Source organism: Styela clava, chromosome 8 (genome assembly GCF_964204865.1).
Source record: "Styela clava chromosome 8, kaStyClav1.hap1.2, whole genome shotgun sequence".
NCBI classification, from domain to species: Eukaryota; Metazoa; Chordata; class Ascidiacea; order Stolidobranchia; family Styelidae; genus Styela; species Styela clava.
The window spans coordinates 4,757,414-4,771,399 of NC_135257.1; the positions used below are offsets into that span (position 1 = coordinate 4,757,414).

Sequence of the window (13,986 nt, forward strand, 5' to 3'; positions counted from 1 at the left end):
ACATCTTATTCTCATTTTTATATTGATAATTGAATATTTTAGTTGCGAGATGTGAAAATCCTGGTATTCTACCTGGTTCTCATCAACTGCATATCCCTTCTTCATTCACCTTCAATGAAACAGTTGTATATGAATGTAATAAAGGTCATGAACTTGGCAATTATATCAATGCTACAACTTTGTTTTCTACAACTTGCCAATCAGACGGTTTATGGCTTCCAGATCAATCCAAGTCTATTTGTAAAAGTCAGTATTATCGGTATTGTCTTGCTATTCCGATCAAAATTTTTTTAATATACAAAGTTCAGGTCCTTTTGTGTTTACTTTTTGTCAAATGTTAGATAAAATGTCACAACATTATTAGCACCATTGCTGTGAATAGTAATGCAATAAACTATACAATAAATAATTATTGATGTTAATAGTTTGATTGTCAAATTCTACTTGTATTATGAACATGTTTACTTTATAAGCTATAAGACAGTTGGAACTATGTGAGGTGACTATTTAGTGACACAAATAAAGTTTGCTTGTAAGTTTTTCAAACCATTAATTGTTCCACGTTCTCCTTTTATTTTTGCATTTTTCTTATTTAATTCTTATAAATACATGCTCTATACCATATATTAATCTTTAAACTTGTCTTGATGATATAGCTTTGTACTTACATTGCTTGTTGTTCTGCATTTCCAGTCAAAACATGTTTATTTAAACAAGAAAGATCACTTCACTCAAAAATGAGTAGATCATTGAACAGCACATTTTATTACAATGAAACTTTGACAGTAACATGTGATCATGGTTATTGGTTTGCTTCTGAAGGAGGGAGGAGGATGCTTCACTTTTATTGTGACGAAACTGGACACTTTTTACCAGAACCTGAGTTTACACTTTGCACAGGTTTGTTTAACCTGTTATATATAACTTGGTTTATCATGTAGGGATGTAAATACAACACTAAAAAAATTCATTAAGCCTATAGTTATTCCATGAAATACTTCGTTCATGTTTCAAATGACTTGCATTTTACCTAATATTAACAATTTCTATTACATTGTCTGAATAAAATTCATCATGTATTTCTAGTAATTCATTTAAGGAATGCATTGACAACTTATACTGCCTTTATTCCATTCTATGTTTACTGTGATCTGGACCACAATGATGTCCTCATAAAATAAAGTGCAAATTTTTTGGTACAAAATAGCATTTGTATGTCTAACAAAACTATTTTATATTCACAAAATTATTCTTTAGCTGTTGAATGTCCTGAACCAACCTTGAGACCAAATTCAGTTTTAACTGGAAGTCAACTTTACTTCAATAGTACAGTTCAGTACAAATGTGTGACAGGTTATGCTGCCAAAAGCATGCAGATTTCATGGAAGTTTGTATGTGAACAAAGTGGACAATGGGATGAGGAGTTCACTGATGTCGATTGTCAATGTATGCTCCACATACATAGTTTGTTCACATTAAACAGTCACATATTCCTAATATTGTTGCTTCAGCCTGTTTAATTTAATGTATGGAAGAAAAATAGACATCAGATCTTGTTAGAGATGATTGTTTATCATGGGTCATGTGAATCAAACATCATCCGTTCTATTGGTGGCCAAGGGCATTTATTTTCATGGGGCATGTTAGTAATAACTTATCAAAGCATGCATTTCAGCAATCAGTTAAAAAGCTTTGATGCATACTAATGTTATGATTAAGAGTTCATGTCATTTATTTTGTTGTAGTGGTAAATTGTGGAGATCCAGGCAAAATTCAAGGTGCGATAAAATCTGGTGGTGATTATTCATATGTCAGTACCGTAATTTACATATGTGATCTGGGTACTTGGTTTCAAAGAGATCAATTCAAGCTTCGTACTACTTGTAAGGAAAATGGAAGATGGGATGAACCACTCCGAGGTTGCAAAAGTATGTTCAATATTTTTTAACACTAAAGAGAACACTCATGTCATAGACTAGATATTTAAATATCTTTTATTATCAGCATGAGCTGTGGTTTGATCATTTCCTAATTATTCTTTTTAGTTGTCGAATGTTTGGATCCAGACATACTTGTACAAAATGCTGACTTTTATGGGGATGATTTTGCTTACCAAAGTCTTGTTACTATTGTTTGTAAAAGAGGTTATTATATTGAGCCCGGTAAATCTCAAGTAACTATACGATGTACAGAGAGTGGTCACTGGGACATTCCTATTGAACAATTTTCATGTAAAAGTAAGTGCTGAATAAATAAAAAAAATATTGAAGGATACAGATATTGTTTACCATTCATTGCTGTTTTTATATCAACCATGAGATTTTTGTAAATATTTTTGCCAGATGAATCTGATGCTTTATTTCTCAGATGGACAATTTTGTTATGAGCTGTGTCAAACACAAAACGGTACAAATTTGCCACGGAAAGCTTCCTTAATTGGCATGTTTTTAGTCTAGTATTGTTAACAATTTATTTCAGTTACATAAGCTACTATTACAAGTATAGATTCTACATATTAATCTATTTGTTCCAACCTTTTTTGTTCAGATTTCAAATATTTTATCAATTATTTTTTAATTAGATGTGATGTGCCCTGAACCTGAAATTGTTTGGCATGCAACATCATCAGGAAATAACTTAACGTATGGGGCATCAGTCGAATATACTTGCAATAAAGAATATTTTCTTTCTCGAACTGAAAATCGTACAAACATCACTTGTTCCTACATTGGAAGATGGTCACCTGAGCCTCGTAGCATAAAATGTTTGCGTAAGTCCATTTGCCACACAACATTTTCCAGAACATTTTTTTACTGTCCACCGCAGTCTAATACTAATGGTTTAGCTTATTATGCCTATTTCAGCCTCTGAAAATAGATTTGGTATTTCTATAGAAATGAGTTTACACCACATCATATATTAAATTAGCCATCAAAGCAGATTAAACATTTACAGCTCCTTCTGTGAGCTTAATAGACCATCACCAATGCAGCATGCAAACATGTAAACAAATAGTAATTACTAAATAATACCAAGTAATGCCACAATGATTACATGTGTATGGTGAAGTAATTAGACCAAAACATTCACAGAAAAGTTGAGTCATCTGACTTAGTTATATCGAAATCTTATTGGGAAATACGGATCTCCGAAAAAGCAAGATTAGGGTGACTTTACTGTGAATTTCTTTTATAGCTACATTTTTTATAATTTGCTTATTGAGTCGTTTAATTTCAGACTCTATTTCCGAAATATGTTATTCTTCGAAAAAACATATAATATTTTTCCACTCAGTTTCTGATATCATAAAATGTTATTTAATATTGTATTATCAAATTTTAACAATGCAACCATTTCTCAGTGCTATGCAATTACTTTACAGCTAAATCTGCTTTCCTTTGTGATCCACCACAAAATCTTCCAGAGGTTTCGTACTATGTTGCAGATAGTTTTGCATACTCTAGTGTTATAAATGTCACATGCAGAGTTGGTCTTTGGTTTTCTCCTTCTGTTTATTCCATGTCCATAACTTGCATGCTTGATGGAACATGGCATCCAGATCCATCTACATTCTACTGCCATGGTAAGATGATTTATTAAATTGTTCATTGAATTCAATTATCTATTCAAGTATTAACAGAGACATGACACCCTGTGCCAATATGAAAGTGACTACGACAATTATATGTTTTTAGATGTTTACTGTGAAGAACCTGAAAGCGTTGAAAATGCTCAGATCCTTGGCTATAATTATGTTTATTATAGAGTTATCAAAGTTGATTGTGCTCCGTCTCATTTGATTTCATCTGAAAATTTCTATGACGTAAGAGCTATTACTTCTCTACTTTGTTATACAAATATATATACATTTTCTGGTATGTTGTTTTGATATGGTATAAAATGATATTTTATATTATAATGTTTTCAATTTATCTTCATTATTATGTTATTTTTGATATTTTAAGAACTTTGCCACCCAAACAGAACTCACAACAATTTCAATACAGTGTGGAGCTGATGGTAATTGGATACCTGATCCTAAAACATTATCTTGTACAGGTTTGACTAATATGTGTTTTGTCTTCACATTTGTAACCCAGTATCTGCTGTAAACTACTAAAATAAGAAAAATTTAAAAGCTCCTCGTTTGGTTATGAGTCTATGTCGGGTATGAAAATAGTTCACTGATTATTTGTTTAAAATGCACAGACTTTGTGGTGGATGAAGCCAACAACCACTGATGACAGCGCAGATTCCAGCAATCTTCTTGCATATAATTATTCAACACAGGAATCAAATCTGTGACATAACAAGTATATTTTTAGCATGATGCGCCAATGGAAGAACAACGTTTGCTGACTGTAAGATTTTTCATGATTCCATAAAAGACCTCATAAGTTAGCATGTCTACAAAATCTATTTCAGTTATAAACTGTTCTCATCCGATTTTGCCTCGCAATGCATCGATAACACAAACTTACATCGATACGCTATATGGTGCTGAACTCACCATAGAATGTGATGAAGGATTTTTCATGACTGAACGTATTCTATCTGCAAATATCAAATGCTCTATCAATGGTAAATGGGTGCCTGATCCAGAGATGTTTGCCTGCAGACGTAAGTGCTGTTTTTTTTATTTTTCATTGCGTTACTGTCTTTTTAAAAATTTTTAAAAAATTTTAATTCTTTCTAGCTGTTACATGTGGTTTTGTGAAGCAACCGGCGAACAGTTTGGTATTCGGAAATTCCACCTCCTATGGTGCGAAAGTTGCTTTCCATTGTCTGAAGGGATTTCGTGTGCCATCATCAGACAATGAACAAGAAATAAGAAACTCACAGTTTTTGGAATGCTCCAAAGATGGAACTTGGACCAATGCTAAAGCTATGAGGGATTGTGAACGTAAGTATTTTCTCAAGAATATGAGATAATTTAACATTGAATATAACTTGTATTATCGTCCTTGTATGATTCCTTTCATTTTTTTGCTTGTGATTTGTTTTGTAGACTAAAGATCAAATTAAAATTGTATTGTTGTTTTAACTTACAGAGCATTCTCTTATGTGTTATTTTTAATTGAACCTATTCAGTAACTAGGCTATATATTTTCAATCAAATGTCATAAATTAGTAACAAATTAAGGTGTGAAATTAGACAGTTTGCTGGAGCTATGAACTAAGAATGTAGCACTTATATCTTTGTACAGAATATACAAATTCAAATTCATCCATTATCTATGACAAGGCAGTTATGTTCACATCAGTTTTATGCATTTATTATATGGATAGTTAATTTCATGTTGATACATGTAGTGGATCGTTGTTTTGTTAAGCTGTAATTCTTTTCTTCTTTATCTCCAAATTTAAATGAAACATCTCTTTAATCGATCCTAGCAATATGTCAGTGTGATCAGTTTCAACAAAATAATAATTTCAGGAATAACATGTGATGATCCTGGATATTTGCCTGCATCTACAAAGCATCCCTCAACATCTAATTCTGTGTATGATTACAAATCAGTTGTTGAATATACTTGTAGATCAGGTATGAAATGCAAATGAGTTTTTGTAAATGCACCAAGGATACTACACTTAGGCACAAGTGCTTTGTATATACGTCACTTTTTTCTGCATTTCTGTAAATATTTTATCCTGAGTATGATTGTAAATGCATGTAACAGGATCTTGGTTTCATCGTGGGCACACTCGAATTAGGATAACATGTAGTGATGATGGTCAGTGGTTTCCTGGGATTGCTGAAACCTTGCCGTCATGTATTGGTAAGAGATTTTCCTTTTCAACTAAGCTTGTGTATATACATCTGTAAAGATTGTTGTCGTTATTTTGATTGCAATGTTCTTCTACCATTTTTTGTAATGTTGAACATTGTAATTGGAAGAAATTTTGGGCAATAATATATTGCTCAATAATGTGAACGTCAATCAACTGGGACGCTTGGACAGTTCAATACAGGATTGACAATATTACTGAAAGTGCATATGCCTCAGAAATTAACAGCAATCTAAACATGGAAATGAAGTTGCCATCATTTGAAAATCAGGCAATATTTTTCATCGCAAATTTTATTCACAATAGCAGGAAAATTTTATTTGACAGACTACAACTGGTCAGTTAGAGCTGGCTATTCTTGGTTTTTATTTTAGAATAATTAATGTTCATTTAGGAAAGGTTGAAGATGCCTTTTCTTCCACACTAGTGTTTATTACCATGACTTCTTGATGTGTTCACATTTTTTAAACCAAATTTTGCTTTTCTTTTAGATGTGACATGTTTACAACCACCGATGCTTCCTAATGCTGATGCGTCACCGTCATTTGATGATAAAGATATATATTCTGTATCAGAGACAACAGTTTACTTGTGCCAAGATAGATATAAATTCTCAAAGCCTCCATCACATGGATCTTATATTTCAACTACTTGCCAGCATGATGGTTACTGGTCAAAACTGCCTACTGAAACACAGTGTGAAGGTTAAAATTAATAATATAATTCTGAGTGGTTTTGTAGCTGTTGTTATTCTGACGGGTTGTTATATGATAATTAATATATAAAATAAATTTGTGAATATTGAGTTGTTTTCTTATGAATTGGAATTTTACTTCAAATCAACTTTTCCTTATTTGCATCGTTATGAGTGGTCTAGTCTAGTTAACTATCGATACGGAAAATAAGTGTATAGATCATTCACAGATGTAGATGTAAGGTATGTATAAAGTAAATTCCTCTATGAAAATTAGTGAATTTGTTAAGGTTTATGAAATAAAATAGTTTGATTATTATATACCTGAAATGAAAAATAATTTCATCAGTTTAGAGTCAGCTAATTGTGCTAGTGCCCAATTACACTTTGAATTGAAGGAATTTTTATTACATTATAACAAACTGTAAATTAGATAATTGATGATTGTAGTATTGGTTATTAAAGTTTTGTGTGCATATTATGTGGTTTTGTAATGAATGTTATATTATTTTGCAGAAATTGATTGTGGATTTCCGCCAAAAATTGAATTCATGAATTATGTTGCTGACAAGACCACTATTGGTAATAGTGTGATGTATTCTTGTATCGAAGGATACAAACTCAGTCAATCTGTAATATCTTTAAATAGAACTCATTTTGGAGCAGTATGTTCATCGAATGGAAAATGGACTCCTGATCCTGATGATTATGCTTGTCAAGGTATTTTAAGTTTGTGTGTCACATTTGAAAATACATATTCAATTGAAAATCCAATGATCACTTGCAATGTTTTAAAGTAAATATTCATGGGTTTTCCAATTCCAACTAAATTTTTTAATAATTTTTTTAATACTTGTACTCCAACTTGTCAACTTTATATTTTAAACATATTTATTACTTGATTTGAGAAAATTCGTATTTTGGGTGAGTGAACACGTACCATTTTATTTTGGCAAAACGCTTTCGCTGTACGTTTTACACCTCACTCGAGGTTTTGTTTGCTGTTCTGATTCTAAATAATTTTATGTTTAATAAAAGATAATATTATTGCTTTTGTTCAGTTGTGAAGTGTCCTCCACCTTTGCATTCTATTCCAAATGGAGTAAGACATGGAGATGTTTATGAATATGGATATTCTGTTACTTATACTTGTGATGCTGGATTTACATTTCGCGATCCAAATAATTATCAAAATACTATCAAGTCAACTACAGTCTCATGCATGGATACCGGAGAATGGGATAAATATATTCCTAAACTCAAATGTGCAAGTAACAAAATTCTCATAATTGTTCAGTTTTGGTTGTAATATTTTGTGTTATTTGTTTGGGTTTAAATGAAGCTGTACTGTCTAGAACAGTGCTTCCTAACCAGTGGGTCGCGAATTTTTTCCACATGTTACATACCGTTTTTGACTAGATCAGGAAATTGTGGCATTATCATTTCAAAACAATTATGAAACAATGCAACAATCAATATTATGCGTCAGTATCAGATCTCATCAGATATTATCCAATATGCAAGATCAAGTTTCGCATTATTAGTAAATTGCTTGGTGATGCATTGTTTCTTTTCTCATATATTAACATGTCATTGTGGGTCACACAGAAAAATGGCAATAAAAGTGGGTCGCAAACTGAGAAACGACAATGAAAGTCGATCGCGAACTGAAAAAGGTTGGGAAGCACTGGTCTAAAACATCCTATATTACATTTGAATAGAACTAGGGTTCTGTGCTTTGCATGAATACCACAAATGTTGCCTTGTATCTCAAGTGATTCTAAATCTTTTAACAAAGTTGGAATTTATTGATTGTTCATTTTTGTTGTATGGACCTTTTTGTTCAGCTCTTTTTTGTGACCAACCTTACGCTCCAAAGAACTCATCATTATCTGAATCAACTTTTGAGTTTGGTTCTAAAGTGAAAATTACATGTTTTCCTGGATATTTTATGGATCAGCATAATAAATCGGGAATAAATGAAGAGATTATTCAATGCACAAAAGACCAAACATGGCAACCTAACCCATATAAACTGGACTGTTCACGTAAGAATTTTGAATTCATGATAAAAGATTTGTGGTTTTGTTCAACACTAAAATCTGGTTATGGTTTATTGAGTCAAGATTCATCACATCTCTTTATTTATCTCTATTAAGCAAGTCAAAATGGTTAAGGTGGTTGAAATTCCGCAGCAAGTTAATCCTAAGTAATATATAGTGTTTAATATTTTAAACTCAATAACTGTTATCTGCCATTATTTCAGCTTTTGACTGTGGCATTCCCGAGCCCATCGAAAATTCTGAGCAATCATATCTATATACAAAAATAGGAAGTTCAGCACAATATCAATGCGAACATGGTAAGCAATTAGATTGAATTATTATTTACTTCAATTTTATTGTATCATCAATTTTCATTTCAGTTTCATATTTATTGAGTATTGTGTCCATTACCATAAAAATATGTATTTCATTGTATTTCAGGATATGTAGTGGATCTGGGAAATGGTGGTTTCATAGTAAAGTGGCCTCCTGTTACTACTTTTGTTTCAAAATGTACTATTCAACTTGCATGGACGCCACATCCGAGTACAATAAAATGTGAAAGTATGTGGCATCAATTTAACTACTTTTCTGATGTGTTGCAGATCTGAACAAACTGAAAACATATTGATAACCTATTTTATTTCCTTAAAACTCTTAAGATGCAACAAACAACTGGTTACATTTCAATATTATACATTGTGAACTCTTACATTTTTTTATAGACTTAATTTCTATTGTTGTTTTTGCAATTTCATTTAAAGTTTTGGGATCCATGTTCGAGCGATCTACAGTTGAACCGGGAAAATTATTGAGAAAATATTTTGTGCTTTATGAACAGAAAAGATAATGATGCATGCTCGTCTTTTACAAATTTGATAATTGTAAATCTACAGTTTACTATATGTGGAACTTTTTTGTTTATATTCATTACAATTTAGGAGTGCAATGTTCTGTTCCAATACCCCCTGCAAGAGGTTATATTTCTGGTGGCCACTGGACCAACAGAGAGCGCAATTTCTTTTTCGAAGATGAATCTACAGTAACATGTGCTCATGGCTATGTTTTAGAAGGAATGGATTCACTTGAAGACAAATCAAAATGTTTGGTGAATGGAAAATGGTCCAATAATTTAACAATGCATACTTGTGTGGGTAAGTTGATAACCTGGAATTTGAATCAAGATTACCAGTAAACACTGTTTGACAATCATATAAGCAGAAGCTTTGTTATCCTACAGAGGAGTATGTATCTCCTCAATTTAGATCCAATCAGATGTTTTTGAATAGATTACATCCTTCTTCTTTACTTCTAAGACTTTTTCATTCTCTATGATGAAAGTTCATACTGTGAATATTATTATATTAATTATTTGATTTCTTACATGTTCAGATGTTATTTGTCCCAAACCCCCAGAACATCCTGGCACAATAAGATTTTGGAATGGTTTAACTAATTATCGAGATAAAGTTACCTATGAATGTAGAGAGGGATACTTTATAAAACCTGGTAAATCATCTATCACATCCCAATGTTCTTATGACACAACATGGAAGCCTTCACCGACTTTCAAATGTATTGGTATGCTATAGAAAATTTAATCTTTTTGTTATTCTTGTAGTTAAATGTCAAGCCATACCATGTTTGTTTAATAGCTATCTTTATTGTTTTGTTGAAAATCTATAACGTAATATTTGGATTATTTAACCCATCACTGTATTCAATATCATCTATGCCTTAGCAGAGACTATAATAACATTGTGATCTAAAGTTACTGTGGCATTTCATTCATGATTTCTTGGTTTTCCCTGCAGTGTTTACACATATTATTATTTTTTGTCAGCCAGTGAACAAGAAGTTAGCTTTATGATAAAGTTTAATTATCTGATACAAATATATTATTCCTATGTGTAATTCAAGACAATGTAATCAAATCTCATTTGTAATATTGCTTAGATACGATTTTGCTATGAATTTTATACATAAATTGTTTATGATTTCAGAAATTCAATGTGCTAATCCAGGAATTTTACCAAATTCTGTAAGAATTGATTTATCAGGAGATGGTAATTATTCTCAAAATTCACAAATTGAGTATCGATGTCTGCCAGGATATTTCATTGCGAAAGAACAAGATGCAAAAGGGGCCTGGATAACAAATTTGAGTCCTGGAATTGATAAAACATCCAGTTCTATTAAACTAACATGTACAAATGAGGGAAAATGGAAACCACTCCCTGTTAATGTACATTGCTCCGGTAAGTTCTATATTTTTATGCTGTCATCCCAATCTTAGGAGCAATACAACAAACTATTGAAAAGTAATATTTTACTTTTCAAATTGGAGTATAAGGACTTAAAAGCTGAAACTCGAGAACAACATTTGAAATCAAGCGGAATAACAGCAAATTGCAGACATTTTCTGTATGTTCAGAAAACTCTCCTCTCATTGGGATTATTGCATACATTGTACTTGTACACTTTGTTTTACTTTTTATTCGATTTCATTGTGGCCTGGTATTGGTAGACTCTCTTATTTTTAATTACCCTAGAAATATTAAACATTACTTTTTACTGGTTGTGTTCAATATCCACATTAGTATTAAAATCATACATTCAATATCTTTTATGTAACTTCCTAACCAATATTTTCAGAACCAAATACTGGAACAAATTTAAAAGATTTTTTTGAAGCAATAAATGAATATCCCAGTACATTAGAAAGAACTGGTCGATTGAATCATCAACCCACATCCCGTGGGTCATTCTATGAAATTCCTGTCAAGTCATCATCTAAAGCTGAATCAGTTGTCGGATCACATTGTGGAGATGATGAGGTGAATGTCTGAAAGCATGCTGATTAAATTGATGATTTATAAGAAAATTGGATTTTTTTGAAAATTAACAATTAATATTCATTTAATGTTTGTATAAATACCAGTATTTATTACTAGAATACAAGATGCAGAAATATACTAAATATAATTATTTGGATTAACATTTCAACTACACAAATAAATTGTATTCAGTCTTTTCTTTTAATCCTGTGAATGTACTGGTAATCATTGTGCTTGTTATTATTTAGTAATTACGGTACTTGTTATTACACTCACTAATGATTACTTGTTTACATGTCCCTCTGAGGGTATTGCTTTAGTGATGGTTTGTTATAGTATGTCACAAGCTCAAAAAAGGAGCTAAAAATGTTTCATCTTCTTTGAGGGTGAATGTTTTTTTTGATTACTACTATTTTATTGTTACATTTTTATTTAGGTCATTCTCATTGAAAATCATGGCCAATGGTTACAACCATCATCAAAAGATGATGTGAATACCAAATTACATCCAATTGTCATGGAGGAAACTGGTGAAACTCATGATCTGTGGAATATTTTTGACAATGATCTTGACACATACTGGATGCCTATTGAAGTAGCTTTATTTTTTTTTAAATAAATATATATGTTTATTCATTTTCATAGCAAACTTATGCAAGATACTCACAGATTTTTCTATGCTTCTTGAATTCTGACTAATAATTGATCACATATATATCAGGGTCATAGTGCAAATAAAATTTTATCAACTTACGACCACACTTCACACACCATAGATAAGACAGGTTTGCAATTTCTTCAGCAACCAGAAATGGAATATCATTATTACTATTGGAAAGGATGGGTCGTTGATTGGGATTTACAACATGAATATGTTATTGCCAGCATTCAACTTCATACTTCTGATAATTTTGCTAATGATGTTAAGGTACTGAATAAGCTTCTTTATAACTTGAGTTGTATTTATATGTTTTTGTAAAGTACATAATGAATGAATGATAAACATATTAAAACAATAAAAATTAACACTTCATCCGTACTACATTTTCAGTGTATAATTGCTATTTAAATAATGTTTCTGCATGCTGATGTCATTTCAAATCACTACATCGATAACATTTTCATGGTACTTGCCTTGTTCCTTAAAAAATTAAGTTTTAACAAATTAATTTAGATGTTCAATGTTCATTTTTCACTTAATGGAGAGGTTTGGTCAAGTGTTGGACCATTTCATGCTTTCATTCGGTCACATAGAGCAGAATTTTTCTATGGTTTTCAACCAGTTCAAGCAAGGTAGGCTTTTCTATGTTTTAGTTACCAGTATTTAAAGTTCATCAATACTAACTCTATGATTTTTTGTCTCACTGGAAAGTATGATTCCATCATCTTCACTAGTAATTATCCTTCATTCAATTTGTTCACATAACTAACTAGCTTAACTTGTTTTCCTATGGATGCCAATTTGGAAAACTAGGAAACAAATACAAATTTTTAAATGTCTTTATTTTTTCCAGATACATCAGGCTGAATATCACTGTAACTGCATTGATGAGGTCGCCTATAGTGACAAAGTTTGGTGTTTTTGGATCTGAAATTGATTGTGTTTTGGATAGTACTAAGACTACTGATACTATGATCATTCCTGCCTTCTTTGCTGTTCTGCACTTGTTGCTATTTTTTACTTTCTTTCAAGCATATAAATCAGATGTCAAAGATAGATGGAAGGTTTCGAATTTGTATTTTGAGATTTTAAATTTGTATCTGGTTAATTATCATTGCTTCTAAGCGATTTTATCACATCACATTTGCTTATATCAATTTTTAAAACTTTCTGTATTTGCAAGGTATGCATTTTGCAGCATATACCTTTGCACTTGTATGTATGATTGCAATTTGAACATTTATTTGCCTTAAAATTTGTTGTGATAGCAAAGTACGTTTCCATTTTTTTTTGATATTTTCTACCTTTACCAGCATATATTTAAATCAATTTGGCATGTAGTTTTATAGTGATATGCATATCTACAGAGATATATATTGTTGGTTCCTGGGGGAAATTGTGATAGTTTGAAACTAAGAACATTCCAACTCAGTATCACAACATCATGGAAAAAGAGAAATCACGATGTAGATTTGTTGCTGCGTATCGTTGATTCTAAAGAAGACAGCATATCACCTATTATATGGCTACGACATTCATATGACGGTTTACTCAGGTGAGCAGAGCAATGATCATAGGTGTACGCTTTGTTGTGGTATCTCTGCTATTTTATGAGGCTGTTGTTTGTATAAAATAATTTATAATGATATTTATTAAACTCTGTCAGTTTTATAGTTTGCACGTCACTTAACTATGTTCACATTCATTATCATGGTTGTGTAGTGGGCATCGTGCTATGCTTTAGGAATATGCTCGCCACTGTACCTCTGATTACCCTGCGAGAGTTCGCAGGTTGGAATACCATGCTGGGATAGTTTTGTGCAAGAGGCTATCTCGCTAACTAATCCCATACCCCACTTGGACCAGTAACCGGACGAGTTCAATCAATCAAACATTTATTCGTCATCACAAAAAACAACAAATGCACAAAAAATTGGTACAGGAAATAAATATACTACC

General features: G+C 31.7%; 1 protein-coding gene across 1 annotated transcript in view; it reads left to right on the plus strand.

Annotated features, from left to right (window-relative positions):
- LOC120346535 (uncharacterized) overlaps window positions 1-13,986 on the plus strand; it is a 66,688-nt gene that overhangs the window by 49,226 nt on the left and 3,476 nt on the right. The window contains exons 92-119 of the mRNA XM_078114947.1: window positions 43-246; window positions 694-900; window positions 1,258-1,446; window positions 1,746-1,928; window positions 2,046-2,237; window positions 2,582-2,770; window positions 3,383-3,583; window positions 3,696-3,823; window positions 3,966-4,059; window positions 4,426-4,620; window positions 4,697-4,903; window positions 5,438-5,545; window positions 5,682-5,780; window positions 6,282-6,494; window positions 7,001-7,204; window positions 7,546-7,755; window positions 8,332-8,532; window positions 8,751-8,846; window positions 8,971-9,093; window positions 9,471-9,683; window positions 9,922-10,110; window positions 10,533-10,787; window positions 11,185-11,366; window positions 11,803-11,961; window positions 12,169-12,294; window positions 12,541-12,659; window positions 12,881-13,091; window positions 13,395-13,582. Of these exons, the coding sequence (XP_077971073.1) occupies window positions 43-246; window positions 694-900; window positions 1,258-1,446; window positions 1,746-1,928; window positions 2,046-2,237; window positions 2,582-2,770; window positions 3,383-3,583; window positions 3,696-3,823; window positions 3,966-4,059; window positions 4,426-4,620; window positions 4,697-4,903; window positions 5,438-5,545; window positions 5,682-5,780; window positions 6,282-6,494; window positions 7,001-7,204; window positions 7,546-7,755; window positions 8,332-8,532; window positions 8,751-8,846; window positions 8,971-9,093; window positions 9,471-9,683; window positions 9,922-10,110; window positions 10,533-10,787; window positions 11,185-11,366; window positions 11,803-11,961; window positions 12,169-12,294; window positions 12,541-12,659; window positions 12,881-13,091; window positions 13,395-13,582 (4,885 nt within the window). The remainder of the gene's footprint in view (window positions 1-42; window positions 247-693; window positions 901-1,257; window positions 1,447-1,745; window positions 1,929-2,045; window positions 2,238-2,581; window positions 2,771-3,382; window positions 3,584-3,695; window positions 3,824-3,965; window positions 4,060-4,425; window positions 4,621-4,696; window positions 4,904-5,437; window positions 5,546-5,681; window positions 5,781-6,281; window positions 6,495-7,000; window positions 7,205-7,545; window positions 7,756-8,331; window positions 8,533-8,750; window positions 8,847-8,970; window positions 9,094-9,470; window positions 9,684-9,921; window positions 10,111-10,532; window positions 10,788-11,184; window positions 11,367-11,802; window positions 11,962-12,168; window positions 12,295-12,540; window positions 12,660-12,880; window positions 13,092-13,394; window positions 13,583-13,986) is intronic.